The sequence below is a fragment of the Artibeus jamaicensis genome, unplaced genomic scaffold, assembly GCF_021234435.1.
Source record: "Artibeus jamaicensis isolate MK-2021 breed Jamaican fruit bat unplaced genomic scaffold, CSHL_Jam_final scaffold_36, whole genome shotgun sequence".
Taxonomy (NCBI): domain Eukaryota; kingdom Metazoa; phylum Chordata; class Mammalia; order Chiroptera; family Phyllostomidae; genus Artibeus; species Artibeus jamaicensis.
In genome coordinates this window covers 477,369-503,100 of record NW_026522041.1, presented here as the reverse complement: position 1 = coordinate 503,100, position 25,732 = coordinate 477,369, and the positions used below count along the sequence as shown (strand labels likewise).

Below are 25,732 nucleotides of genomic sequence, written 5' to 3'. Positions count from 1 at the left end.
TGGACACAGGTCGGGACCCCAGGGGGACGCAGTTGGGGGCGGGCTCACCGAGGCGCAGGTGCCATGGCTGCCACAGTAGGCTGAGCACTCCTGCAGGCCACAGTCAGGGCCCCCCCAGCCCGGCTCACAGGCACACACCCCAGGGGGCCGGCACTGCCCACGGCCGCGGCAGCCCCCCGGGCACAGGGAGAAGCGGAAGGAGGCATTGAAGCCCAGCAGGTTGTAGTTGGCATCGCTGAAGAGGTGCAGCAGCATCTGTGGGCACAGGTGGGCAGGGTTCCGGGACCTGATTGGGAGGTGGTCCGCTCCTGTCCCACCCCCACCCTGGATGTCCCCACCGCCTTTCTTTGTCTTTCTCCACCTTTCTCTGTCCCTGTGTCCTGCCTGATGCCAGGTCCCTCCTGCTGTCTCTCTCTCCCTCCCTGGGTGCATCTACCCCCTTTTGCCCCACACTGCACTGAGATCCTCCAGCCACAGTCCACAGCCCAGCCCCACCGACCTTGCCCGAGGAAGCCTCAATGGGTGGGGGCCGGGTGCTCCCACTCAGACTGGCAAGCAGGGGCCCTCGGGGGGAGTCGCCGTCATACACGAACAGGTAGTCGTACGTGCACTCCGTGTCAAGGAATAGGAAGTCCAGGAGGATCCGGTGCTGGGGGCTTGGTGCTGGGTGGTGAAAACAGAGCGGCCAGGCTCCCGTGTGGACCCCTCTCCTCACTCCTCCACGCGGACCACCCACAAACACCAAAGCCTGCTCTGCATAACGAGGAGGCCCGAAGGTGAATGGGTCTGCGCCCTGCCTCGGAGGGGCTTCTGGTCTCACAGCCCAGGGAGGTCAGGGCTCAGGCAAGGAATTAGAGTGTCTGCCCTGAAAAGGGCTCCTGATATCAGGCTGAACACCGGCCATGGTTCAGATGGGAAAATGGACATAGTGAGAGAGGAAGCCCATCCCAGGGATCAGATAGAGCTGTTCCATTCACTCTTGAGCCTCAGACACACTCGGGCCTGGGGTTAGGGCCCAGGCCCAGGCAGAGAAGCATACTCCCAGATGGAAAAGGGCCTGTCTTCTCCCTGGAGGAAAGCCAAACTTGAAAGCACCGCAGCTCCCGTCTGCCCCGCCCGGGGTCTCACCTCTGGTTATTGTGGTACCCGAGGGCTCAGACTCTGCAGCCAGACTGCACAGGCTCAGATCTTAGCTCTGCCGCTTACTAGCCACTAGCTATGTAACCTAGAGCAAGTTGCCTAACCTCTCTGATCTGTTTCTTCTTCGTAAGTGAAGATATAACGGCACTGCGGTAGATTCCCACTTCTTGGCCACTCCTCCCATTGATTGGTGAGGGCTAATGCCGTGTCCCTTGTACCTGGGAAAAGCCTCAGAGACTAGCTTGACCAATGTACAGCAGCCGAAGAGGCATTCTGGGACTTCTGAGGCTAGATCAGAGGAAGCTTTGCAGCTTTTCCCCGGGCCACGTAGAGTTCCCCTTCTCAGAACACAGCTGTCACACTGTGAAAAGCCAAAGCCACATGAAGGGGCCACAGGTGGGCGTCCCGGCTGACAGTCGGCATCACCTGCCAGCCCTGAGCAGGAGCCTTCTGGGATGTCCAGCCCAGGTGAGTGAGGGTGCAGATGCCCACAGCCCCAGCTGACACATGAGCGCGCCTGAGTGAGAGGTGATAATGCGCATAAAGCACTTAATGGGGCCTGGCACTTCCTAAGTGCCACTATTCCTAGCACTGTCACTATTCTTGCTCTCTGCCAGGTCCTGGTTCCAGAAGGTCCCCTCATCCCATATCTCACACAAAGGGCTCAAGGAAGTCTTCTGGGCCAGTGAAACCAGACCTGAGTTGCACCTCTGCTCCTGACCTGCTGGAAGACCCTGGACCAGCCGTTTCACTCGCTCACTGTGGGATCTTAGGCCACTGTCATGGGCTCTCTGAGCCTCAGTTCCCTTCATGCAGAACGGGGATGAGTCTTTGCATCCACTAGGCTGCTGCGGAGCTCTCGTATGGTGGCTCTAGGGCACCAGCCCAAGCCGTGCCCTTGCACCAGGACCACTGACCAACACCTGCTTCCTGGCCTCCCAGCCTCCATCCTGCCCCGACATGGATCCAGAGCGATCCTCCCAACTTGACATCTGGCCTGGGCCCTCCCCTGCTCACAAGCCCTCATGGCTCCCACCATTCCCAGGAGAAAGTCTAGCTCTCTACCCGGTCTCACATCACCCCACTGCTCGTAGCTCTGTCAGCAGCTGGGCCTTTGCACATGCTTCTCCCTCTGCCTGGAGCACATTCTCCCTTCCTGCCAGCAAGCTTCCCCATCTCCTCCAGAGAGCTTTCCCTGATATCCCCTGGCTGGGTTAGGTGCCCCTCTCGGGGGTTCTCACCTCCCATTCTTCTGGGACCACCTGTGTCCAGAAGGCTCACAGGGAAGGGCCTGGGACTAACTCATCTGGGGTCCCTCCTCAACATTGCCCAGCACAGAGCCCAGCACTGAGCAAGGGCTCAGGAAATTCCAGAGGAAGGAAAGAGGAAACCCACAAAAGCCAAAAGGCTGAAGTTGGCAGCTCTCCCTGAGGCTCCGACCAGAGCCCTGGAGAACAGCACAGCAGACCCCAGCCTTGGTCTGGAGAACGCAGAAGAACCATTCAGCCAGACCAGACAAGAACTGCCAGCCTTACCAGCCTCAAACAGACTGTAAAGCCTAAGACAAGTATATCTTTGTTAAGTGCCAGCCAAAGACAGGCCCACCATCTGCTTTCCCCAAGTTCCTCCCTAAGTTCAAGGTCTCCTTTCTCCTAACTCAACATGGGCCCAACGCCCATGCCATCCTGAACAGAGATCCAACCACAAAACCCCTGCTTTTCAAAAGCAAAAGCCTCTTTTCATGAAGATGAGGACGAGGTACAACAGAGTGTGAACATCGTACAAAATTAAGTGATGCAGTGGTTTCTTTCTTCAGCAGATAGGGGAACATGTTGATTCTTAGAGGTGCGAGGCATTGGGAAGAATGGGAGATCAAGGGGGGGTTTGGAAGTCTCCCAGACTCCTCCCCACTCCAACATCCAGCCAGTTGGTCCCCCAGTCTCACTGGTGAAACTTCGCAAACATCTACCAGTACTCTTTGTGCCTCTCCACCTCCTTAGCTCCTGCCCCAGTCAGAACTCACCCTCCCCTGCAAGACCAGCACACCAGGTCCCCAGTCCACCCCCACCCAGCCTGAGAGTGAAGCCCCACCCCTGCTCAAAATCCGCTGTGGCTCCTCTTCAATCCCAAGAGCAAAGCCAAGCTGCCCAGCGGGACACTTAAGGCCCTCCTTCCCCCTGCTTCTGGTACCCTCCTCACCTTCCAGCCAACAGGCCAGACAAACCCATACACGGCTCCTGATGATACAGGGTGCAGCCAAGAGCGGGGCCCCAAAAAGGGATTTGGAATGATGTCCAGAACTCAAGGTGTCTAGGAATTATTGGAGAGACATATAAGATGTCCTCATCCCTTCCCCCACAGGTGTGAGTTGGGGGAAGGGACACATGGAGCAGGAACATGCAGGGCTGTTTTGGACAGCCACAGCCTTGCAGCTAATCCATGGCAGGGTCATTTAACATATCTTTAGCCTTTGGTGGGTCACTTGGATATGTTAAATGGCTGTGGCCAGGCTTGGAGCCAGGGGGATGAAGTTACTTCCTCCCAAGATGTATCTGGGGGGCAGGTCCCCTGAGTTACAGTGCCTACATGGGAGCTTGGAGAAGATTGGCTCCAGGACATGGGGCCATACCTGTCCAGACTCACGATGGCAGCCCAGTAAACTTGCAATAATATAGAAATGCTGGCAGGTGTAGCTGATTGTGGGAGGAGTCAAAAATAGGGGTACAGAGGAAGACTGGCGCGGGGATTTAAACCCAGACATGGCAGCCATTGAGGGAGAGCCACGAGGTTTTGGGCAGAGTGAGGACCCCCTCTAGGCCAGGTAAAGAGGGAACCACGCGGCTTTGCCAGAGTGGGGACTCCTGCAGCCAGGTGAAGAAGAAAGCCATGCACTTTTGGTGGAGTACAAACCCCTGCAGCTTTGGTAGAGGAGGCCCACGCGGCTTTGGGTGCTCCCTTTGGCCGCACGGCCTGGGAAGCAGGAGAGACTTTGCCTGGAAAAATGGGTACAAAGAACTCTTGCCAGTGGACAGTGAGAAGGTGCCACATGACTTTGGATAAATTGGAGATCCTGCCTGGATGGTGACACAGCTGAAAGTGCCAGCAGCCTGAAACACGGACATGTGCTCTTTTCCTGAGTTACGGTACCCCAAATTAAGGCAGGGGGAGAAGGGAGCACTGTGTGAGTAGGTGGATATCCTAAAGGACTTTGATATTTTAATGAAGACGCTGGGTTACTAAGTTAGGTCTGAATAGCATTAAATAAACATTTCCTTTTCACAAATCTCTGGCATTGAGAGACGCCTTTCCAATTGGCGACGGACCATCGAGCCCAGTAGGTGGTCTGGACGGTATTAGTATACCATCCTCTGGAGTCTGGGCCCCAGTGTATCTGTTCTGTAACAGTTTTTGGCGTCCCTGGGTGGGCCAAATATTGCCCCCCTTGGACCTCTGTTCGGTAACACTGAGACACATGGAGGCTGTTCCCTTTTCTCACCCCGTAAACTCCTACGCTTGCTTCAGAACCCTGCTCCCCTGGCTGCTCCTCTGTGACCCCAGCAGTGTCCTCTCACGCCCCTGCAGTTTTCTTGCCCCAACCCTGTACCTCCTTCTGCTTCAGACCTGGGCACACTGTGTCCCCTCCCCCCGCCCCAGGCTGGGGATCTTCAGGACCAGAGGGTGAGTTCTACCCCCAACACACACACACCTCCCATTCTGTTCTCACCCCCAGACAGAAATGGCCCCTGAGCTGGGGACAGACACACATGCCAAGAAACAGGCTTCATCCGTACCCCACACAACAGCCATAAATAAATAACGCATAAAACACAAATGAGATTATGTCCTTCCCCTGTTCAAACCCCCTGCACAGCTCCCAGTGCTCCGGGATAAAGGCCAAGCTCCACAGCCCACAAAGGGAGGCCCCACATGATCCAGGCCATTGAACCTCTGGCCTTTGCCCAGGATGTCCGCTGGGGGACTCCCACCTCTCCTTGAAGACCAACTCCTACATCCACCGCCCAAGGGAGGCCTTCCTGGACTTCTCCGCCTCTGAGTGCCTTCGGATTTCTATGCTACCTCTCTCCCACCCCCGGGATGGTCCTATACCCTCCGCCTCCCCTCCACCTTCCAGCTTCTGGCTCATGATTGGTCTTCTTGTATTCTGTGTTCTAGTGAACTGCATTTCTGCTTCCTCCAAAGCACCATACCCTCCTGCACCTAGGCCTTTGTACAGGCTGTTCTCCTTGCCTGGAATGCCCTTTTGCTCCCTGCTACACATGCCTCTGGTCTCAGATGTTGCCCAGGCCAAGTCAGACTTTTTCTCTGGGCTCCCCCACCCCTTGGAGGTGAATTTATCTCCCCCACTGGACTGGGAGCCCACGAGGGTAAGACTGGGGCCTTTACAGAGTTCCCTCTTCCTGGACTGCTCTTCCTCCTCCTCAAGGCTGATTACAGTTGGTCCTTTACGCCTCAGCTCAGGCATCTGCTCCTCCAGGAGGCCCGCTCTGCTCTCTCTGGTCCCCAGGCCAGGCACCTCCTCCAGGATCCCCTATACCTGTGGGGTTTCTCCATCACAGTACCAATCACTCTGGACTGTTATCATCTATTAATGTATTTGTCTTCCCCACTGAATCCCAAGCCTCAAACCAACAGGGACTGCTGGGACTGCCTTGGTCTCTGCTACGTCTCAGTACCAAATGCAATATGTAGCACATGAATGACTGAAAAAATCCTTTTATGTAAGTACTTAAAAAAAAACAACAGACCCTGGCTGGTGTAGCTCAGTGGATTGAACGTGGGCTGCAAACCAAAGGGTTGTCGGTTTGATTCCCAGTCAGGGAACATGCCTGGGTTGCAGGCCAGGTTCCCAGGGGGTCACGAAAGAGGCAACCACACATTGATGTTTCTCTCCCTCCCTTCCCCCCTCTCTAAAAATAAAATATTTTTAAAACCCAAACAACAGTAATAACCCTAATACCATTCACTGAGTGCTTACTATTTGCCAGGCACATTAAACACCTGTTCTTATGCCCTAGTCAGGCTCAGGTGATTGGGCATCTTACTGCAAAGCAAAAGGTTGCTGCTTTGGTTCCCAGTCAGGGCACATGCCTGGGTAGCAGGTTCCATCCCTGGTCGAGGGCATTCGAGAGGCAACCGATCGATGTTTCTCTCTTGCATCAATGTTCCTCTCCCTTTCTTTTTCTCTCCCTTATAAAATCTTTTTTAAAATACTAGTTCTCATTTCATTCCAACAACTCTATGAGGTCAATAATATGTTTGGGTTTGGGGTTGTTTTTTTTTTATTTATCTTCACCTTTGGACACTTTTTCATTGCTTTTAGAGACAGGGGAAGGGACAGAGGAAGGGAGATAGAGAAACATCGATGAGAGAGAGAAGCATCGAGTGGTTTGCCTCCTGTAGAAGCCTGGACTGGGGACCATAGGTGCCTAGAAGGGGGATCAAACCTGCAACCTAGATATATACCCTGACCTGGAATCGAACCCACAACCTTTCAGTTATGGGGCCGACACTCTAAACAACTTGGCCACACTGGCCAGGGCTTTTCCCATTATTGCTTATCCTCCCTATAACTTTTTCCATGGTGAGTACTATTATTATCCCCACTTGAGGGGAGGGAAAGCTGAATCTCAGAGAAAGGAAGCCACTTTCCCAAATTCACAAAGCTGGTAAGAAGTGAAAACCAAATTTGAAGCAAGGCAATTGGGCTCACTGCCTGAGGTTTCTAACAATTACTCAGAATACCCCTCGCTGATGCTCCTAGCTTGCAACTGTCCAACTGAGTGTAGGGGAAACTCCCCCACCAGACTTCAAGGCCTTGCAGGGTAGCGCCCAAGGTGGCTGCTTTTCAGAGCAAAGGGCCTGCACCAGAACTGGGCTCTGGAGATGTGGCGAATGGATGGATGACTGTACAAATGAATGAATTAGCAAATGACAGGGTGTGTGACCCACACCGCCCTACTCACCCTCGATGAGCCACTCGCAGTTGCCATTGACGCTGTAGTTGCCCGCACCATCCGTCACGAAGCCTGGGGCCTCCCGCAGGACTTGCCGCTGCCCCTTGCAGTCCCCGGCCCGGGCCCCAGGGGACAGCGGCCCCAGCAAGACCAAAGACAGGGCCAGCATGGCGACCAGAGCCCGGCCAAGGGCCATCGCTGCCTCCGGTACTGACCCTTACAGACCGCGGGGACCCTCCACCGGTGTGAGGCCCTGAAGGCGACCTCTATGGACGGGACATGGCCTTGTAGACCAGGGAGGTCTAGAATTCGCAGTCCCTGCTAAGGGAACCGCAGCTGGCGACGGGCTCTGGAAGTCGAGGGGTGGGCCTTAGAGACCCATGATAGGCCCTGAAAATGGGGTCGCTATAGGCGGGGCCGAGCCCTAGGGACTGTGGGAGTCCCTTATAGACACAGGCCCCCATAGGCTGGCTGACCCCAAAAACGGTGTCCAGCAACTACAGACGCGGACCGCTGCAGGCCGAAACGGACTTTAGAGATGGGTGGGTCCCCAGGGGGCGAAGGGTCCTGAAGCCGGGCGAGCGCTCCATAGAGGATGCAGGCCCGGGCGGGCCAGGCGGGGATGGTCCGGGAGAGACTCCAGCCGGGGGCGGAGCCCGTTCTCAGGGACTCAGGTCTGGACCGCAAAGATTCACTCCGTCGCTCACCCACCCGCGACTCCCTACACAGCCGGATAGGCCAGATCACAGAGTCGAGGGGACGCTCGGGCCAGAGCGGTCCTAGGAAGACCGCTTGGTGGGCAAGAGGGCGGGGTCGGGAGGGTGCCCGCTGTGGGAGAACTGGGGCCGGGAGAGGAGGCGAGAAGTAGCGGAGCAGCAGGTCAGAGCGGCTCCGGGAGGACTGCGGAACACTTAACCCCACCCCCCACAAATGGAGACTTCCGGAACACCCCCCCCCCCCCCCCCGCGCGCCCGTTTGTTTGCAAGCGCATGTGCAATATTAACCTCCATGGCCAGGGGAAAAAAATTGCACATGCGCAATGCTAAAATCGTAACCCAAACTCAGGGTGCAGCTGGCTGACAACTCTGTGCCACTTGAGGGCGCCTCTACCTCTGAGTCGGGAAGAGAAGGTAAAAAGAGCGGTGCAGTGAGAGGACTAGATGATTCATATCTTCAGTGATCTCAAATTCTGGGTCAACATAACGGTCACATTATGCAGACCTCTCCCACTTTGCCATTTCACGGATGGACACACTGAGACCCCAAGCCTAGAACGGTTCTTTCTCAGCCCTGTCTCTGAGCACCGTCAATGTAAAAGAGGCCAACTTATAGATAAAAACTCAACGAATCTTCTTTATTTTGGCAAGAAGGGAAAAAAGTCTTTCTGCCGGGGACCTGAGGGAGGCCCCTGGGGTGGAGATGGGGGTGGACAGAGCACGGGTCCGAGGTCACAGAGATCTAAGGGAAGGCTTCAAAGTCGAGACGAGCTTCACAATATCCGTCCCGGGAGCAGTGGCACAGGGTCGTGGAGTCCTCTTGGAGTGTCCCATGGGCAGGGTCCCGGCGATCCTCACTGGTGTTCCAGGGTCCGACGGGGTCAGAGGTCTCGGAGGGGGCCAGGGGGCCGGAGGTCACGGAACAGCGGGAGCCCAGAATCCGGCGCCGCTCGGGGCAGGGGCTGAGGGAGGGGACGGGGAGAGCGGCTCCCGCGGGACCGTTTGGCACAAGAGTCAGGGGGTGGGGGGAGCGGGACACCTTGCACCCCTACCTGGGCGCGCGGGATGGGGAGGGTCGGGAAGGCCTGGGATGACCGAACCCTGGGGCTGGGATAGAGAGAGGGTCCGGAGCCCGGCCGGGACCCGGCGCATGGCCCATGAGGCAAGGGTGGGCAGGGGTGTCAGACCGGGGGTGCAGTGCCCCCGGCCGTGCGCATGCTGAAGTATTCGGTGAAGCCGGTGTGCGGCGACGCCGTCTGGGGCACCAGAGGCTGGTAGGGCGGTGTCCGGCCATCCCAGCTCGGGTCGGCCGCCTTGGGGAACGGAGCGGGAGGGGGCGGGGAGGCCGCGCCGGGCTCGGCCATGGTCACCACGCGGCCCCTCGGGGCCACCACCGCCGCCACCGCCGTCTCCTCCACCTGCTTCCCGGCCTGGGAGGGGGGTCAGGGTCAGAGGCCGTCCGGGACCCACGTGGGGCAGATGCGGTCCCGAAGGCCCGTCCCCCTCCCGCCGGAGAACCCCCTCCCCAGGTGTGGGCGCCCGTGTCAGTCAGGGAAGGAGCGGGTGGTGGGGCGCCTGGGCAGCGGGGCTAGATACTCAAGGGGCGGCGTCGGGGAGCGAGGGGCGAACTCCGGCGGCGGCCGGGGAGGTGGGGGCGAGCTGCGGAAGGCAAGCGGCGGGGGCACGGCGCGTGGCGTCTGCGGGGGCGTGCGCAACAGCGCCAGAACCCAGTCTGGCAGGGTAGGCGCGGGCGCCGGGAGATGGTCGCGGCGCGGCATCGCGGCGCGAGGGGTGCGAAAGGCAGGGGGTGGGCTCAGGCGCCTGGGCGCTGGGGGCGGCGGCGGGGCCGGGAGCGGGGTCAGGTACTCCAGGGGCGGCGCCAGCAGCTCCTCGGGCGCCAGGGGCGCGGGGCTTACGGAGGAGGCGGGCGGGGGGATGGAGAAGAGCTCCGTGAAGTTGGGCACCGAGTCGCTGATGAACGTCACGTTCCCATAGACGTGCTGCGGGAAGGCCTTGTCCGCTGACTCGCTGCTCCCGGGGCCCGGGGCACCGGCCGAGGCTATCTGCGATGTGCGCACGTGGTAGGGGAAGTTCTTGTTGGCCGCCGAGGGGCGTGTCATGATCTAGAGTGAGGGACAGGTGCAGGTTGAAGAAGCACTGGCCAGGACTCAGGCCTAAGGACCCCCTTCACTTGGAATCCCCCACCCTTCCCTGAACCCTTCAGACGGAACTAGGCGCCTCCCATGGGCTTTCACAGTACCCTGGGCTCTGACCTTTTTCCTTCATCACAACTCATTACTATGCCAATGCTTTCCTCGGTCAGAGCCCTGATCGCTGAGCTATCACTGACTAGTTCAGCTTCAGGGCCCTGCTCTGTGTGGTATGATAGCCACCTGCCATATGTGGCTGCATTTAATTTAATCAAAATGAAACTTCATTTTTCTGTTTCTTAGTTACACTAGCCACATTTAAGTGCTTGATGGCCACGTGTAGATAGCAGTTATCATACTGGACAGAAAAAATCATAGAATATTTTCGTAAACACACAAAATTCAATTCAACCAGTAGACCTTAGAACATTAACTCCTTGAGGGCAGGAACTTGATCCTTCTGTTTCCTGCTAAATCCCCAATACCTCCTAGAAGGGTGCCTAGTACAGAGAGGCTCTCCATAAATACTGGTTGAATGTAGGGCCGTCTCCCCATTAGTCTGGTAGGAGGGAAGGAACTGAGTCTGACTCTAGAACCACATCTGGGGAGCCCAGCATGGCCCTCTAAGGTTGTGCTCAATAAACGAAGGAGCCGAAACCAATCAGCAGTGGGATGTCCACCGTGAAGCCGTGCTGAGCTATCCTGAGCATTTTTAATAATGAAACTGGCTCAAGGTGAAATATAGCAGAAAGGGCACAGTGTTTGGTGTTCTGAGCCCGCACCTCACCTCTTAGCCCCACAGCTCACTGAGTGTGGGGTCTGGGGCACGTTGATTAAACTCTCTGAGCCTCACTGGTGGAAAGGAATTGCAGTGCTTATTCCAAAAGATAAGGGAGGGGCGGACATGGAAACCACTGGTGCAGAGCCTGGCCCATGATGAGTTCTCCGCCCCTTTCTGACTTCCTGCAGAGCCTCAAGATGGACTCTCCCAGGAAGGTAAATCTGTACCTAAGTCAGGCTGGGGGGTAGCAGAGCAGGGACCTGGCCACCTCCCTCAGCTGAGTACCTTTCCTACACAGAGCACATGGTGGACCCCTGGGGCCTTCAGTGATGCCTGCCTCCCTTTCATGCCAGGTCTTGTGGTCTGCTGGAAAAGAACTAAGTTCAAAGTCCCTGTCCTCCCACTAAAGGCCATGGAGCCCTGGCAGGTGACCTCCCACCTCTGGGCCTTAGCTTCCTTTCTCTGTCAGGTGGGGCCAATGACCACTATGTGGGGCTCCTCTGACACTTCAAAGAGAGGGTAGGAATAAAAGCATATGGGTGTTCCTGGTGTGAAACAGGTGCCTCCTGAATGGTGGATGGATGGGTGGTGGGTGGATAAATGGATGGATGAATTGATGAATGTAAAAACTGTCACCCAGCCCTGGCTGGTGTAGCTCAGTGGATTGAGCGCAGGCCTGTGAACCAAACAACCGCGGTTCGATTCCCAGTCAGGGCACATGCCTGGGTTGCAGGCCAGTTCTCAGCAGGGGATGCACCAGATGCAACCGTACATTAATGTTTCTCTCTCTCTCTCCCTCCCTTCCCCTCTAAAGATAAATAAATAAAATCTTTAAAAAAAAACAACAAAAACCTGTCACCCAGAAGGCTGGATAGGATGTACATCAGGGCAAAGAAGAGATTTGCTGCTAGTACCCTCCGGATGCCATTCAGATCTAGGTCCCTGGAGCCCTGGCCTGGCCCACCCCCAGCTGCTTCTGCCCAAACAGTGCCCTATGATGGAGTGGCAGATTTGGAGGACATATAGGAGAAGGGTGGAGTAGAGACCAAGGGGACTGGGGTAGGCAGTGGGGACACAGGGTCAAGAATGGGAATGAAGAAGGGGGCAAAGAAAGAGGGTAGGTGAGGGGAAGAGGCCAGACACGAGGTGGGAGAGAAGGACGGGCGAGAGTGGCATCTGGGGGCACAGCAGAGCAGCCTGCAGAATCCAGCAGGCTTTCATGAAGTGTCCATTGAATAACTGAAGGGATGAAGTGAAGGATATGGACCAAGTGTTCAGAACACAAGGTTCAGGCGGGTCAGGGTGAGAGCCTCATACATTCTGCACCCATTGGTTCCCCACCCCGCAAGATGCCGTCCTCACCAGGAACACGCCATGGGCATAAAAATGGATGCCCAGCTGGATGCCATTGACAATTTTCTCCCGAGCCCACTTGGGGATCCCAAAGTTGGCGATCAGGGCCATGACAGGAACTGCAAAGAACCTGAAGGGGAGGAAGTGGATTGGTAGAGACACTGTGTGATGCCTTCCACCCCCTGGATCAGCTCCCCTGCCACACACACACACACACACACACACACACACACACACACAGGCCCCAGGTGGGTCCCAAACTGGAGGGTAGTTGTGTGACTTTCAGAAGCCAGAGGTTTAAAGAGGGCAAGATTCCCACTGGCCTGGGAAATTCTGGGGGCCTCGCACTAGGTTGAATTGAACTCAGTTCCACCCCACACCACATCCCAGCACCTGACAGGAAAATCAATAGAGTTGATGAATGGATTAACATATGGATTTTCCATATGGATTTTAACAATGGATTAACAGTCGTAACAACTGAGGACTTACTGCATGTCAGATCTGTTTTCTAAGCACTTTACATATATAAGCTCACTGAACTCTCACAGTGGCACTGTGAGGCAGGCACAATTTCGACCTCCGTTAAACACATGAGGAAAATAAGGCAGAAGTTAACTGACTTGTGTGAGATCACAAAAGGATATACTGGGGACCCCGCACATCTCACCAGAGGGTGTAGGCAGCAAAGAAGGGCACGTAAAAGGGCTGTTTCTCCGGGAAGTGACGCAAGGAGACGAGCACAGCGTAGCAGAACCACACGTAAGCTGCCACCTGCAGCCCGATGAGCCCGTAGCCTGCCGGCGACTCGTACGTGTACAGTACCTGGCCTGGGTCAAAGAACTGACCCAAGGGAGAGGTTTGTCATAGCACTGGTCTCCTGCCCTCCACACTGGGACCCCAGAGCACACTCATGGCCACCCAGGGGACAGAGACACTTGGGCAGGATGGAAGCAACAGGAGAGTGAGGGATGGAGGCAGAAGCATGCAGAGGTAAAGAGAGAGGGACAAAGACAGGAAGAGAATACACCTGCTACCCGGGCCCATCAGGGGTAAACCCTGCCTTGTGGAAGCTTTCAATTTGCGTCAACTCCCTGAGGTAGGTCCTATGATCACCCCGCTTCACAGAGGGGGAAACTGAGGCTAAGAGAGATGTCTTTTGGCTGAAGCCAAAGCCACAGTAGTATTAAAGCCTTCAAGGAGGCCCTGTGGCAGGTAAAACTTTCCTAATTTCACAGTGAAGAAAACAGGCCCAGAGAAAGTGGCCATCGCTCAAGATCAGCCAGCTGGGAGGTGGGCCGGCCAGAGTGGAATCCAGGTCTGTGTGATTCCTGAACTCTTGGTCATGACATTGAGCATAAGTATGACAGACAGTGAGAGACAGCGGGAGGAGGGAGAAGCCACTCAGAGACAGTGAAGAGGGGAAGAATGCACTTAAGGAAGACGGATGGGAGAACAGGAAATCACAGAGTGGTGGGGAGAGAGCCAGGAGGAACGCCATGTGGAGAAGGGCTAGCAGACAGGTGGAGGAAGCCATGAAAGCTTTCTGCGGGGTAGGGGCAGGGCCTGGGCAGTGGTGGGTGGGACTCACCTTGGCCTCATAGATGAGCAGCACCACGTGGGTAAGAGTGTACAGGGTCATGTAGACAGACAACTTCACAGAGCCTGAATGGCTGATGCGGCCCCTGGCGACAGGCCATGAGGGGAGATGGCAGGGGTGGGGCTGTCAGGGAGGAGGGGTGGCCGCCCCCCCCCAGACCGTACCCCTTCTCCCACCCCATTGCCCAGCCCAGCCATTCCCCATCCCCAGCATTCCCTCCCAGCCCAGCCTGGGCACCGTGTCACTGTGAATCCCTTCCCCAGAAGGATGAGCATCAGCAGGAAGATGAGGAAGCTGGAGGAGAACAGCAGCTTGGCTGGGAGAAGGGAAGAGAGGGGGGCTCAGACACGGTGGCAGAGGAGCCCGAGTGCCCACGCTGGCCCCCGTCATTCTCACCCAAGATCTTCAGGCTCTCATTGCCAATACCATCAGTGGCATACTGGCCCCAGTAGATGCAGAAAAACAGGAGACTCAGAACTGAGGGAGGATATGCAGAGAAAGGAAAGGACAGAACAGAAATGGGCTTCAGTGCATCACTAACCCCTAGCACTGTGACCCAGGTGACCAGAACCCTCCTCTGCCCCCATCAGGGTTCCAGACAGTTTACTTCCGCTGACCTCCTAGGAGACCCAGGAGCCCAGGCCTCCAGCCCCCTCCTCCCTCAGACCCAGGGGTCCATGTTTCCAGCCCCTCCACCCTAAGTCCCCAGACATCTGGGCCTGAGGTCCCTCATCTCACAGAACTCTAAAGTTGAGATACTCTAAACCTCACCCTCCACTCCTGCTGCAGCCATAAACATTTTATAAGTCGTGTGGAGCAACTGACGGCCTTTCAGCAAATCTAGAAGGGGTGTCGAGGAAGGCTGTTTACAGACAAGAAGGGAGAGCAGCCCCCCCCCATCTTTTCTCCCCTCATATCTCCCACATGCGAGACTCACATCCAAAGTAACAGGAGAGGAAGAAGATGAGAATGAAGATGAGGAGGAAAGTCATATCTGTCTCCAGGATCCCTGCCGATTGGATGGAAGGAAGAAATGGTTCTGTCAGGCTGGTATCTCTCAGCCAACACCTGGCCTCGGGGTCCTGCAAAGATCCTGGCTTCTGGGGTTCCCGTAGGCTCACCAAACTCATCGGCTGAGAAATGCCGTGTCCAGAAGGACTTGCCATTGGTGAGGACCATCTCATACTCCAGCTGCAGCCCATCTCCCTGTGGGCAGAGTGGAGGTCTAAGGAGGGCCCTGGGCAGGTAGGGTACTGGCAGGAAGGCAAAGAGGAAAAGAGCCAGGTGGCTAGCACAGCCCCTCACCCCACACTTGCTGAGCGCGATGTACCACCACCTTTCACGCACTGAGCGGAAGCTTCGGCCACTGGAGCAACTCAGGTAGCGCGTTCCCTCCTCTGACACCACCTGGGGAGGAGCGAGAAAGCTGAAGCCTGTCTGCACCATCCTTAGGCCCTTGACCTTCACCGCCTGTCTAGTCCCCCAGGCTGGGCCCATACCTGACAGCCTGACCAGGCATACTGGGTGGTGAGGTTGATGACCTGGTTGTTCTCAGGCCTGATTACTGACTCCTTGGCCAGGCAGTCCTGGAGGAGGCAAGGATGGACACGGTCATTCCCTGGCCAGCCTTGACCTTTTCCCCCTCCCGTCCACCCTCCTCACAGCCCTCACCTTGTCCGTTGCCTTGTACACAGCTGGCCACTGGGATGGGTCATCAAAATAGAGGAGGATGTTCTGACAGCACTTGGCCTGCAGGGCCAGAGATTTGGGGGTTTGGAGGAGCACGGAGAGCTAGGGTAGCCCTTCTTACCTTGAGAGGCCAAGGGAACACCCAGCCTCAGTGTGGGGGTGCTTGGGGAAGACTCACCTCAGGGTATCGAAAACGGAAGTCCAGTCGTCCATAATCCGAGAGGAAGCAAAATCTTGTCAAGAACACCCAGTCCTGGAAAAGGGGTGCAGTCAAACCCTCTTTCCCAGTCCTTTGAGAAACTCTCCTCAACTCCATAGACTCTCAGCTTTTCTTCCCTGCCCTCAGCGCCTGATTTCCCAAGAAGCATCCCAAATTGTGGAGAACAAGCCACATCCCAAATTCTTCCGTGATCCCTTCACCTTGGGTCCAGGATTCCTGTCTCAGATGCCTCCTCCCCTCAAACACTTTTCTTATTCCCCGGGTGCCCTGAGAAAGACCCCGGAGGGCCAGATCCCCATCCCTGCCACCTTCTGTCTCAGTCACCATCCGACTGACACCGCCGCGGGTCCCAGAGACCACCCTATGCTGCGCAATATTCCCAATGGCCCTCTCTCGGTCTTGTGCAAGAGCGTGAACTCGAGGCTCTCAGCGGAGTAAAAAGTGCTGTCCCTTCAGCACCACCTCGGCGGTTCCCCGCCCCCACCCCAAACTCCGACTCTCCCAAGCCGGTCCCCACTCCCCACCTAGTTCTGACCTCAATGTCCCTCCTACAACCACCGAGGTCTCCTCTGGACCCCACGGCCTCCCTTGGCCTTAACCCTGACCCAGTCCTCCATCTCCCCCAGCCCCCTCTCTCACGGCTCCTAGGTCCCCCCCCCCCCCGTGGGGGGCAGTAGGGGGCGGTGCAGTCCCTTCCCTCTCCCTCTCCTTTCCCCTGGGGGCCCGGCGGGTGGCTGAGGAGGGCCAGGCACGCTCACCTCTTTGGAGCTGAGGTTGCCCCGCACATACTTGGCCCGGGCGCGGGGGGGCAGTGGCAGCAGCAGAAGCAGCAGCGGCGGCAGCAGGCGGCGCAGAGCCGGCGCGCGCAGGGGCTCCATTCCGCCGGCTCTGGCCCCAGCCCGGGCTCCGCTCCCGCTCCGGCCTGGCGACGGCGGCGAGAACGCGCAGGCCGGCCGACGCGCGCCCTCGATTAAAGAGGCCGCAGGGCGCTGCGATCCCCACCCCCTCCTCCGGAACTGTCTGGTCCGGCCCCTTTCCCACCCTCTCTACCCTGTCCCAGCCCCAGTCCTCTCCTCTGGGAGTCCGGTGATACCTCCGGCTCCCCGTGTCCTAAACTGAACTCACATTCCGAAAAGCCCTGCCTCCTCCAGACTCCCATCTTCGGACGACCCACAACTCCCCGACCCCAGCTCAGTCCTGATATACCCTCAACTTAGTCCCCTCATTGTTCTTTGCTTGCACATCCCCGCCCCCATGCCAGCCATCCCCCACCGGGTCCAGTGAAGGTACTAGCGTTCCACACCTCCTTTTGCACTCTATGAAGTGCCCACAGAGACACAGAGAGGGCAAACCACTTGTTCTAGGTCACACAACACGGAGGTGGCAGAGAGCCCTCAACCTCAACCACTATACACCCCCTTCCTGAGCCTATCCTGTCCTGCTTCCAGGATGTGCAACAGGGTTGCTGTGAAAAGCCCATGAGCAGACTCTGAAATTAGTTATTTGGGTTCAAATTGCAGTATAGCCAACTTTCTCCCCATTAGACCTCAGCCAGTGCACAGCCACGAAATCTTCTGGTTCATGCTGGTGCCAACCCTAGTTTTCCAATGGCAATGGGGAACCATGGAAAAGTTTGCAAAAGTAGGGTCCAAGCCCCTCAGGTAGATTTTCCTGTTCAAGATTCCAAGACATGTCTAGCTTCATCCCTCTCCCTCCACTGCAGAAAATTTGCTGCTTCTCAAAATAGCATTTTTAAAAAACTTTCTAAACCAGGGGGCCAAGCAGGAAACATAGGTGTGTGGAACACTTTCAAGGAAGAGTGTGAATCCCATGAAAGGGGCCTCTGATGTTTGGCTTGAGCCAAGGGCTGCCAGGAGGGATGACAGGTGCAGTGCTTCCTCCTATCATACATTTTTTCCATTTTTCTTTTTTTTTAGAAGGCAGAAATGCAATCCTTTTTTCCTTTAAAGCAAACTGTATGATTTGTAACAGTAGGCAATGGACTCAAAAAACTTAAAACATATCACAAGCTAAACAAAAGTCTGCGGGCCAGATTCAGGCCTATCTGCTTTTCCTACACACACACCGTCCCTGCACCCAGCAGACCAGGAGCTCCTCAAGGGCGGGGCCCAGATGTGACTCACTCTAGGTCTCAGCATGGCACACAGATATATGGACTGAATGAAAATGGTCCCACATCCCCTATTCGCCCTCTCCAGGTCTTGCACATGGCGTTCGCATAGCCTCAAATGTTGTGTTCCTTCACTACTAGCAAGTTTCTACCAGTCTTGAGAAACACAAGGGTCCGGCTCAGCTCCATGTTGAAGACCTCCCTCATCACTGCAGCAGAGTCATCACTCCCTCCTCGGACTTCCCCAGCCACTCCACCTTTCTCTCCCACAGATAACCACTGAGGCTGGGGCTCTGCACCCACCACTGGACTGGGAATCTCCTGGGGACAGAGCCTATTTCACTCCCCATGGGGCCCCAGCATCACCAGAGCTGGAGCCCAGCACACAGTTGGCCTCATTGGGTGGATGTGTTGAACTAACTAAAGCCCCAGATTTCTCCAGTCTGCTGGTCTCTCACGGCCTAGGAAGGAGATAAGTGATAGCATCTTCCCCTCCATTTTGGACTCAGAACTCAGAGCTAAGGGAAACGGCTCTTCTGAGTCAACCACTCACTAAAAATCAAGAGGACAATGAAGAAGGTATTTTATTGAAGCGACTGAGAATGCTACCCCTAGCCCAGCATTATTAGCCCCTTTAGTACAGTCTCATGGGTGGAAAGGACCAAGCCTCTGGGCTGCTCTGGGCTACCACCCAGGAGAGGCTAGGCTGTGGGACAGGTATGCTGGGACTCCAGTCCAGGGCAGAGCTTCGGGGCAACAATGGGGAAGGCTGCTGAGGCAGGAGCTGAGGTGTGCTGACCCCACAGGGGTTCGGAGGGGGTGGTGTGGCCACCAGCCAAATGCTTTTCAGCAGGTCAAAGGCTGTTGGGGGGCCCCAGGCCACCGCAGAGGGTGAAGACAACAAAGGCAATGTGGGTGGCCAAGGACCTTTCAGTGGTGGCAGGCTCACTCTGTGTGTAGTGGGAGTGCTGGAGGTGTGAGGCTTGGCAAAGGCGAATTCCTTTGTCCCCCGTCTCTTCTTCTGCCTTCCTTCCCCTGGGAACTGCTCAGGGCTATTGATCCTTCGTCTCTCAGGGTTCCCAGGCTTGATCCCTGACAAAAAGGAAAGAAGCGTGGGGGACAGCTGAGCTAAAACAGACAAGGGTAAGGGAAGCAGAGTAGGCAGGAGGTAGGCTCACCTGACAAGGGCGGCTGGCCACCCCGGAGCACCAGGGTAAGGTCGGGCACACACCCATGGCCGGCCTGTAAGGTACCCACGATGGCATCCCTGTTCTCTTGCACTAGGTTCCTCCTGGGGAAAGCCTGCGGCAGAATCAGCTGGCACTGCAACTCCCCTAGCAGCTGCCCCAAGCCAGGGAGCTCTGAAGGACTAGGTGGGCCTGGGCCCGAGTCTCCAGGCACCTGGTTCTCCTTGCCTGTTGACTGTGGGGCTGGTTCTCGGGTCCTGCCTGGGCTTGGTGAAAGCTTGGTGGGTAGTGTGGGGGTGCCAGGTTCCAGGGACCCACTGCTAAGCAGCCGTGCCACATCCAGAGATTTCACTTCATGGCTGAAGAGACCCCGGTGTTCCCGGCTTAGCCGGCCTTGGGTTATGACCACAAGCTTGGGGGCAGCAGAGGCCACAGGATCCTGGAGGTCCATGGGTGGATTCCGACCAGCCACAAGAGGATCCTGATGGGCCAGTGGACGGCGGCTGCCCACCAGGGCCTTATTACGTTCCCTCCTGGTCTTTCGACGGCGGACCCGACCAGGTTTGTCAGTCCTCTGTAAAGACTGGGGAACTGGTCCCCGTGGGTCCATAGTGTCCTGGAATACAAAGATAGGGTGGTCATCGGCAAGCAGATAAGCTAGGGAACTAAAAGTGAGTAGTGAGAAGAGATGGTTTGGGGTGAAATGGAAGACAGGATGAGAGAGCAAATGGGCACAGAGGGATTAGACAGGGCTTGGTCTATGAAGTCGTCATAAGTATAAGGTGGGATCAAGGGATTCATGCTGAATGGGAAGATCTGTCAGGGAATACAGAGGGTTACAGGGACATGAGGAAATAGCTAAATAGAAGATGGGATAGGGGAGGGAATCATGAGACTGGAGGGATCTGGAGAACCAAAACGGATTTCGTACAGAAGAGAAATCCTGGGGGTAGAGATGGTACTGCAGAACGCAAAAAGCAGAGAGAGATGGTAGAGAAGGAAAGGAGAGAGAGAGAGAGAGAGAGAGAGAGAGAGAGAGAGAGAGAGAGAAGTAACTGTACAGAGAGGAACCTGTAGGATACAGTCAAGGTGACAGGGGAGATATCAGGGACTGGGGCCTGGTCAGGGGGTTGGGAGAGTTGCGTTATAGAGAATGTGAGGAGGATGGAGCTGTTGACGTAGAAAAGTGGGGGACGCAGTTAGTAGGATAAGAGTGGGGGAGGGGCACCCTCATCTCCTGCCCCAACAAAGCCAACCCCTGCCCCCCAGCCCCGCCCACCCCACCTGCCAGTGGGGCGCAGGGGCTTCTTTTCCAAGGTGACTCCCACACCACAAGCGCCGGGTGTGCTTCCGGGCCTCGAGCCTCCTGCGCATGCGCGTGCCCCTATTGTGCCCTTTGACGTCTCTGCGTCTTGGAGGCCCGAGGCTCGAAGGCTTGAAGGCTCGAAGGCACGTGCCCGGGGCTCAGAATGCCGGTTGTAGCCTCGCCTTCACATTCGTCAACCTCCCATTTGTGCTTGGGCACCTCCCAGCCACCAATTGGCTATGAGGAGGCCTTCCAGTTCCTGAATCCGATTGGTTTATACGTCTATAAGGAGACTTACTGTCTGAAGCATGAAATGGGCTAGCCAGCCCCGGGAGGTCAGAGATTTCACCCTTAGTGAATCAGTATAGGGTCGCCATTCAGAGCTAGGCTCTGGGGCTAGGTTCAAATGTCCAGATTGGCACATTTGAGCTGTATGGACTTGGAGAATTGTGTACCTGCTCAGAGCTTCAGTTTCCTAATCTGTAAAATGGGATTCCTAACAGTACCTAACTTCACGCAGTTATTGTTAGTTTGAGGTGAGCCAGTATCTAACATAAAATAGTCCCTGGTGAATGAAAGCCTCGAAGCTTTGTTTCTCACTAAGCTTTGCCTCAGGAACTGTCTACCTCTCGAATTTATCTATCTACACTTATCCGCTCAGACTTTTAAAAAAATTTTATCGATTGATATTTTAGAGAGAGAGAGAAAGGAAGAGAATCATCGATTTGTTGCCCTACCTGTCCCTGCACTCATTGGTTGAATCCGGCATGTACTTGAACCAGGGATTGAACCCACAACGTTGGTGCACCAAGAACAATGCTCCAAAGAACTGAGCTACCCAGCTAGGGCTCCCCTCAGACTTTAAAATCAGACTATGCCAGGGTATTCCCCATCGCCAAATGAGCTGTATTATCTGTGTAATATTGCTTGGCTGACCTTCATGATCTTTCAAATCCTGACTCAGATACTATTCCTTCTAAAATACCTCTTGCCATAGAGTCGGCCTCTGTCTCATCCCCAGAGGTCCCCAGTTCCTCCCTTAATCACAACCTTGATCCATCCCTCTGCTCTGTCAACACACTGGGACAAGGCCAGGATCTGATCTATTCATGTAATATTCATTCAGCAAGTACTTGTGAACAGTCATAGTACTCGGTACTATGAGTCAGGCCCTGTACTAGGCAAGTGTATTGAAGTAAAACATAAACAATAGACTCATTTCTCTATCTCAGTATCAACCTGCCTAGAAGGAACAAATAGATGGGAAGGCTCCATCTGGGAATACGGCCATGAGGTTTAGGGGCTGTGGGCCCTCCCTCACACACACACCTGTTCCCCGAGAACGGGGAGATCTAGGAAGACGAGATCTGAGATTAAGATTGGGTGGGGGGAGGATCGACCTTAGCTGTCCTTGGCTGTGGATGTAGGTTTCAGAGCCCAGACACACCCAGCTGAAGTTGTTGGTTGGCAGTGGGTTTAGGGAGGGGAGCAGAGGCCACAGATCTGCAAGGTGAGCTGCTGCGGGAGGTTTGCCAGGCTGGCCCTGGGCCTTGCACCGTCTCTAATTTCTTTTCTCTTTCTACACTTTCTTCTAACCTCCTGGCATGGCCTGTGATGTCTGGAATACAAAGACGTGTAGTTTAGATTTTATGCCACAAAATTGGTGTTTTTGAATAGGGGAGCCCCATGAGCAGATAGACTCACTAAAGTCCTGGCGCTGCCTTAGAGTGTTTCCTTAAAATTGAGCCTCTAATTTTCACATTTTGCCATTTTCCTTTTCTCTCCCCCTCAACCGTAAAAAATGGGAGCGCCTCCTCAAAGCCAGGTGCGTACGAGCCACCCCTTCAAGGGATGCCAGAATGGACTCGTCCACTCACTCCCCTCCACCCCCATCACGTGAATGGGACCGAACACGGATACACACCCACACGCGGAGTGGGAGAGAGAGAGAGAGACAGGGAGAAAAAGAGGGAGAGGGGGAGAGAGGCGCGGGGGGGGGGGAGGCAGAGAGAGCCAGAGTCCGTGAGCCCTTGCGCACACTTCTCGTCCTACAGCAAATGGTTTCTTTCTCCCAGGCAGGGTGCTAGATTTTTTTTCCCCGCCCACTCTCGGCCTTTCAGGTACTTCGCCCCTCCCCGTGACGCCAGTGGGGTGGTTTCTCTCGCCTCCTCCCATGGATGCCGGTTGGTCTAGCCTCCCCCTTTCCCCAGGTGCAAGGATACTGGATCCTCAGCCGCGGCGTGGAAAGGCGCGCGGGCGGGAAGCGCCGGACGAGCTCACTGCTAGGCAGCCGTAGGGGAAGCAGGTTCCCGATCCGTCTCCCCTCCTAAGTGAAGGTTTCCGCCCCAGGAGAAGAGGCGGTGCTTGGTATCGGCCTTCATCCGCTGCTGGAGTGCGAGCTTCTGGGCCCTCCATTGTTGCCTGGAGGGGTAGGGGTGGGCGTGGCGGAGCCACCTCCTCCGGGACTAGTCCGTAGCCAAACTCGTTCGCTCATCCTGCAGAAACTACGACTTCGACATGAGCGGAGAGAACCCAGCCAGCCAGCCCACGCCGGTGCAGGACGTTCAGGGCGACGGACGCTGGATGTCCCTGGTGAGCGATCCTGCCCGCAATAAGAAGGGGTCAGGGGTTGGGGCCGGGGCTCAGTAGTTCAGCTGGTTCTCGAGACTCTTACTACCTGATTGGGAAATTTAGGGCAGTTAGAATGGTGCTGCCTAAGGAAGCAGGGCCGGGCGGGCCCGGGAGCGAGAGTGCCGTAATTCTTTATTTATCCCTGAAGCACCATCGGTTCGTGGCTGACAGCAAAGATAAAGAACCCGAAGTCGTCTTCATCGGGGACTCTTTGGTCCAGCTAATGCACCAGTGCGAGGTGAGGACCGTCTCCCTCCTCCTGCCCCACCCAGGCCTGCCCTCACTGACACGCCTGGACCAGACTTCAGGCCAGACGGGATATGGGGTACCTGAAATAGCCTCAGGTAGAGCGGAGCACCCAGAATTTCAGTGTAAGGACAACGTTCTACTGAGAGCGAAGTGCATGCCCTGGCGTTGTCAGGCTGGGGTCGTATAGTGAGACCTAAAATGAAGCTTTCCTGCAAGATTGCCTAAGGTGAGGCTCTTTATTGTTTGCTTAAAGGATTGCAACTCTAAGCGAGATTAAACCCAAATGGCTTTCCTCAAAGTAAGATTTAACTATTTCAATGCATGCCTGAAGCAGAATCATTTCCACAAAGTGAGTCTTGCTCCACTGGAGTTCCTGCAGTATAATGGGTTTGCATAAAGTGAGGTTTGACCATACTGGGGGTTGCTCTGGGTGAGATTTAACCAGATGCCCTCCATAAAGAGAGACTCTTCCATAGTGACGTCTGGTTAACATTTCGACCCAGAGTAGTGGTCCATGCTGACAATGCCCCTGTGGCCACACTTCTTGTCCACAGATATGGCGGGAGCTCTTCTCTCCTCTGCACGCACTTAACTTTGGCATTGGGGGTGATGGCACGCAGCATGTGCTGTGGCGTCTGGAGAATGGGGAGCTGGAACACATCCGGCCTAAGGTGAGCAGGGCTTCAGTGGGCATCTAGAACTCCCTTAGCCTGCACCCTCACCACTGCTCCACGCCTCTCTTTCCACAGATTGTGGTGGTCTGGGTGGGTACCAACAACCATGGACACACAGCAGAGCAGGTGGCTGGCGGCATCAAGGCCATCGTGCAGCTGGTGAACCAGCGGCAGCCTCAGGCCCGCGTCGTGGTGCTGGTGAGAGTGTGGGAGAGCGGGAAAGGAATGGTAGTGTTCAGGGACCCTCTCAGGTGTAATCATGGCTGGCATGGTTCTGGGCAGCTTGGCACAGAGCAGCGGCTTTCAAGCAAAATTTCACATTGAAGCTTGTCACATCCATCACAGCAGCTGTGAATAAGGACTTGTTCAGGCACCAATTAGGTCTCTTTGCTCAGGGCAGCACTGGAGATTCTGGGGTGTCAAGATTCAGAATATATGCCAGGCATTCTTGGGGTGAATGTACATCACTTCTAGCTGGCATATTTCCTCCTGATAGAGGGACTGACCCCTTGTTATTTTGTCAACATTTTTACAAGACTGTTGTCGCTGAGCGGGGTCTCAGACAAAAAACGGCAGGAATTAACCTTCCAGTCCCCATTTTCCATCCCTAATGCATTCAGCTGGGGACTTCGTGATGGGGGTTGGAGAAGAGTTTGGCACAAAGGTGCTGCTAGGACACAGATGTTGATAGATCTCCTCACAACTCTTGGTGCCCCTCCTCAGGGCCTGCTTCCGAGAGGTCAGCACCCTAACCCACTTCGTGAGAAAAACCAACAGGTGAATGAGCTGGTACGGGCAGCATTGGCTGGCCATCCACGAGCCCACTTCCTGGATGCTGACCCCGGGTTTGTGCACTCAGACGGTACCATAAGCCACCATGACATGTATGATTATCTGCACCTAAGCCGCCTGGGCTACACACCTGTCTGCCGGACCCTGCACTCCCTGCTGCTGCGCCTGCTAGCCCAAGACCAGAGTCAGGGTGTCCCTCTACCAGAGCCCACACTCTAAGCATCCACTTTTCTGCAACATTAAATTCTTGTTCTTCAGTCTCCTGTCCTATTTTCTGCTTGATTGGCCATGCCTATCTAAGTAGCTCTGCCTCAGGCCTGAACTCTGTGACCCTGCAACTCTACAGGGTCATCCATCTATTGAGGAACTCTGGTTCTTGTAGAGGAAGGCCCATTTCTAGCAGAGCAGTGCTCCAGGCAGGCACTGCTAATCAATAACACTAAGTGAAACCAGTTTGCCAACACTACCCTACAGGATCAGCATCAAGAAGAGAATTCCAGGAACATGGTGGCTTAACAGTCAAAGCTCACCCAAAGTAGTCCTCCAGTATTTGCACGTGCTATTCCCCTGGCTGGTGCTCTATGCCTAGCTTAGATGCCACTTCCTGTCGAAGATTCCTGACGTTCCCACCCCTGGCACTCATGGCAGTCATTCCTCCACACCGTACAGCTCTCTCTCAAATGGGCACTATTCACTGGCCCAAAGGGGTGTGACCCAGGAGAGGCTCCTGGCCTGGCTGCAGTGCTGGCTCAAGCCACGTGGTGGCAGCAGGAGTCACTCAGGACCTCACAGTACTTGGAACAGTGCCACCTCTGGGCAGAGACCTCAGGTCTAACTAGGACTTGGAGGGTTTTGCTATCCTCGCAGCACATCTAGGCATTCCCCAAGCCCATGAATGTTGGATGGCTGAAAAAGAGGCAGAGCTGACGTCACAGCTTCATGAGCACCAGACCCAGGGAGGCTGCTGGGCCCACACTGGATCAGGGACCTCAGATTACAGGTGTCTTTCTGCTGTTGGGAGGGGTGGTGGTCCTAGCATTGCTCCCCTCACCTCCCTGGGGGAAAAGTATGTAATACCACCATGGCCATTTGGGGACATGACTGGAACAACCAACACCCCCCCCCTCTGAATGGGCAG

At 55.7% G+C, this 25,732-nt stretch overlaps 4 protein-coding genes across 11 annotated transcripts in view; 1 reads left to right on the top strand and 3 right to left on the bottom strand.

Annotated features, from left to right (window-relative positions):
- MEGF8 (multiple EGF like domains 8) overlaps window positions 1-8,012 on the bottom strand; it is a 42,104-nt gene extending 34,092 nt beyond the window's left edge. For both annotated transcript variants that reach the window (XM_037160000.2, XM_037160001.2), the window contains exons 1-3: window positions 7,125-8,012; window positions 500-663; window positions 49-255 (exon numbers count right to left, since the gene is read on the bottom strand). In XM_037160000.2, the coding sequence (XP_037015895.2) occupies window positions 49-255; window positions 500-663; window positions 7,125-7,311 (558 nt within the window). In that variant the 5' untranslated portion in view covers window positions 7,312-8,012. The remainder of the gene's footprint in view (window positions 1-48; window positions 256-499; window positions 664-7,124) is intronic.
- Window positions 8,013-8,483: 471 nt separating this feature from the next.
- On the bottom strand, window positions 8,484-16,552 carry TMEM145 (transmembrane protein 145). 3 transcript variants are annotated; one of them, XM_037160038.2, is made up of 15 exons: window positions 16,383-16,552; window positions 15,583-15,657; window positions 15,387-15,464; window positions 15,215-15,301; window positions 15,021-15,122; window positions 14,837-14,921; window positions 14,653-14,724; window positions 14,487-14,555; window positions 14,112-14,192; window positions 13,953-14,031; window positions 13,707-13,800; window positions 12,786-12,958; window positions 12,125-12,245; window positions 9,748-9,954; window positions 8,484-9,261 (listed from the first exon to the last, which is right to left on the bottom strand). In XM_037160038.2, exons 1-15 carry the CDS (start codon window positions 16,500-16,502, stop codon window positions 9,013-9,015), a joined length of 1,692 nt encoding a protein of 563 aa, XP_037015933.2. In that variant the 5' UTR covers window positions 16,503-16,552; the 3' UTR covers window positions 8,484-9,012. The 3 variants fall into 3 exon arrangements, with proteins under 3 accessions (XP_037015933.2, XP_037015932.1, XP_053513124.1); XM_037160037.2 differs by having other exon boundaries at window positions 9,201-9,954; XM_053657149.1 differs by lacking the exon at window positions 15,215-15,301 and having other exon boundaries at window positions 9,201-9,954.
- A 1,803-nt stretch (window positions 16,553-18,355) lies between these two features.
- On the bottom strand, window positions 18,356-22,258 carry PRR19 (proline rich 19). The gene is made up of 3 exons (XM_037159987.2): window positions 21,578-22,258; window positions 18,934-19,558; window positions 18,356-18,847 (listed from the first exon to the last, which is right to left on the bottom strand). The coding sequence occupies exons 2-3, from the start codon at window positions 19,550-19,552 to the stop codon at window positions 18,390-18,392; spliced, it is 1,077 nt and encodes a 358-aa protein (XP_037015882.2). The 5' UTR covers window positions 19,553-19,558; window positions 21,578-22,258; the 3' UTR covers window positions 18,356-18,389.
- Window positions 22,259-22,280: 22 nt separating this feature from the next.
- PAFAH1B3 (platelet activating factor acetylhydrolase 1b catalytic subunit 3) lies at window positions 22,281-24,851 on the top strand. Of its 5 annotated transcripts, none has more exons than XM_037159995.2 (6): window positions 22,281-22,368; window positions 22,459-22,840; window positions 23,028-23,117; window positions 23,683-23,799; window positions 23,878-24,000; window positions 24,526-24,851. In XM_037159995.2, the coding sequence occupies exons 2-6, from the start codon at window positions 22,766-22,768 to the stop codon at window positions 24,811-24,813; spliced, it is 693 nt and encodes a 230-aa protein (XP_037015890.1). In that variant the 5' UTR covers window positions 22,281-22,368; window positions 22,459-22,765; the 3' UTR covers window positions 24,814-24,851. The 5 variants fall into 5 exon arrangements, with proteins under 5 accessions (XP_037015890.1, XP_037015893.1, XP_037015894.1 ...); XM_037159998.2 differs by lacking the exon at window positions 22,281-22,368 and adding an exon at window positions 22,377-22,431 and having other exon boundaries at window positions 22,750-22,840; XM_037159999.2 differs by lacking the exon at window positions 22,281-22,368 and adding an exon at window positions 22,417-22,458 and having other exon boundaries at window positions 22,750-22,840.
- Window positions 24,852-25,732: the final 881 nt, after the last annotated feature.

Coding starts and splice junctions, on each gene's coding strand:
- TMEM145 (XM_037160037.2), bottom strand. CDS start 16,502: ATGGAGCCCCTGCGCGCGCCGGCTCTGCGCCGCCTGCTGCCGCCGCTG. Junction 12,246..12,785: donor TTTGCTGCCTACACCCTCTG/GTGAGATGTGCG, acceptor CCTCCCCTTCAG/GTTCTTTGCAGTTCCTGTCA. Junction 9,955..12,124: donor ATGCCCATGGCGTGTTCCTG/GTGAGGACGGCA, acceptor CCCTCACTCTAG/ATCATGACACGCCCCTCGGC.
- PAFAH1B3 (XM_037159995.2), top strand. CDS start 22,766: ATGAGCGGAGAGAACCCAGCCAGCCAGCCCACGCCGGTGCAGGACGTT. Junction 23,118..23,682: donor AGCTAATGCACCAGTGCGAG/GTGAGGACCGTC, acceptor TCTTGTCCACAG/ATATGGCGGGAGCTCTTCTC. Junction 23,800..23,877: donor TGGAACACATCCGGCCTAAG/GTGAGCAGGGCT, acceptor CTCTTTCCACAG/ATTGTGGTGGTCTGGGTGGG.
- PRR19 (XM_037159987.2), bottom strand. CDS start 19,552: ATGGACCCACGGGGACCAGTTCCCCAGTCTTTACAGAGGACTGACAAA. Junction 18,848..18,933: donor TGGCCAGCCGCCCTTGTCAG/GTGAGCCTACCT, acceptor CCTTTTTGTCAG/GGATCAAGCCTGGGAACCCT.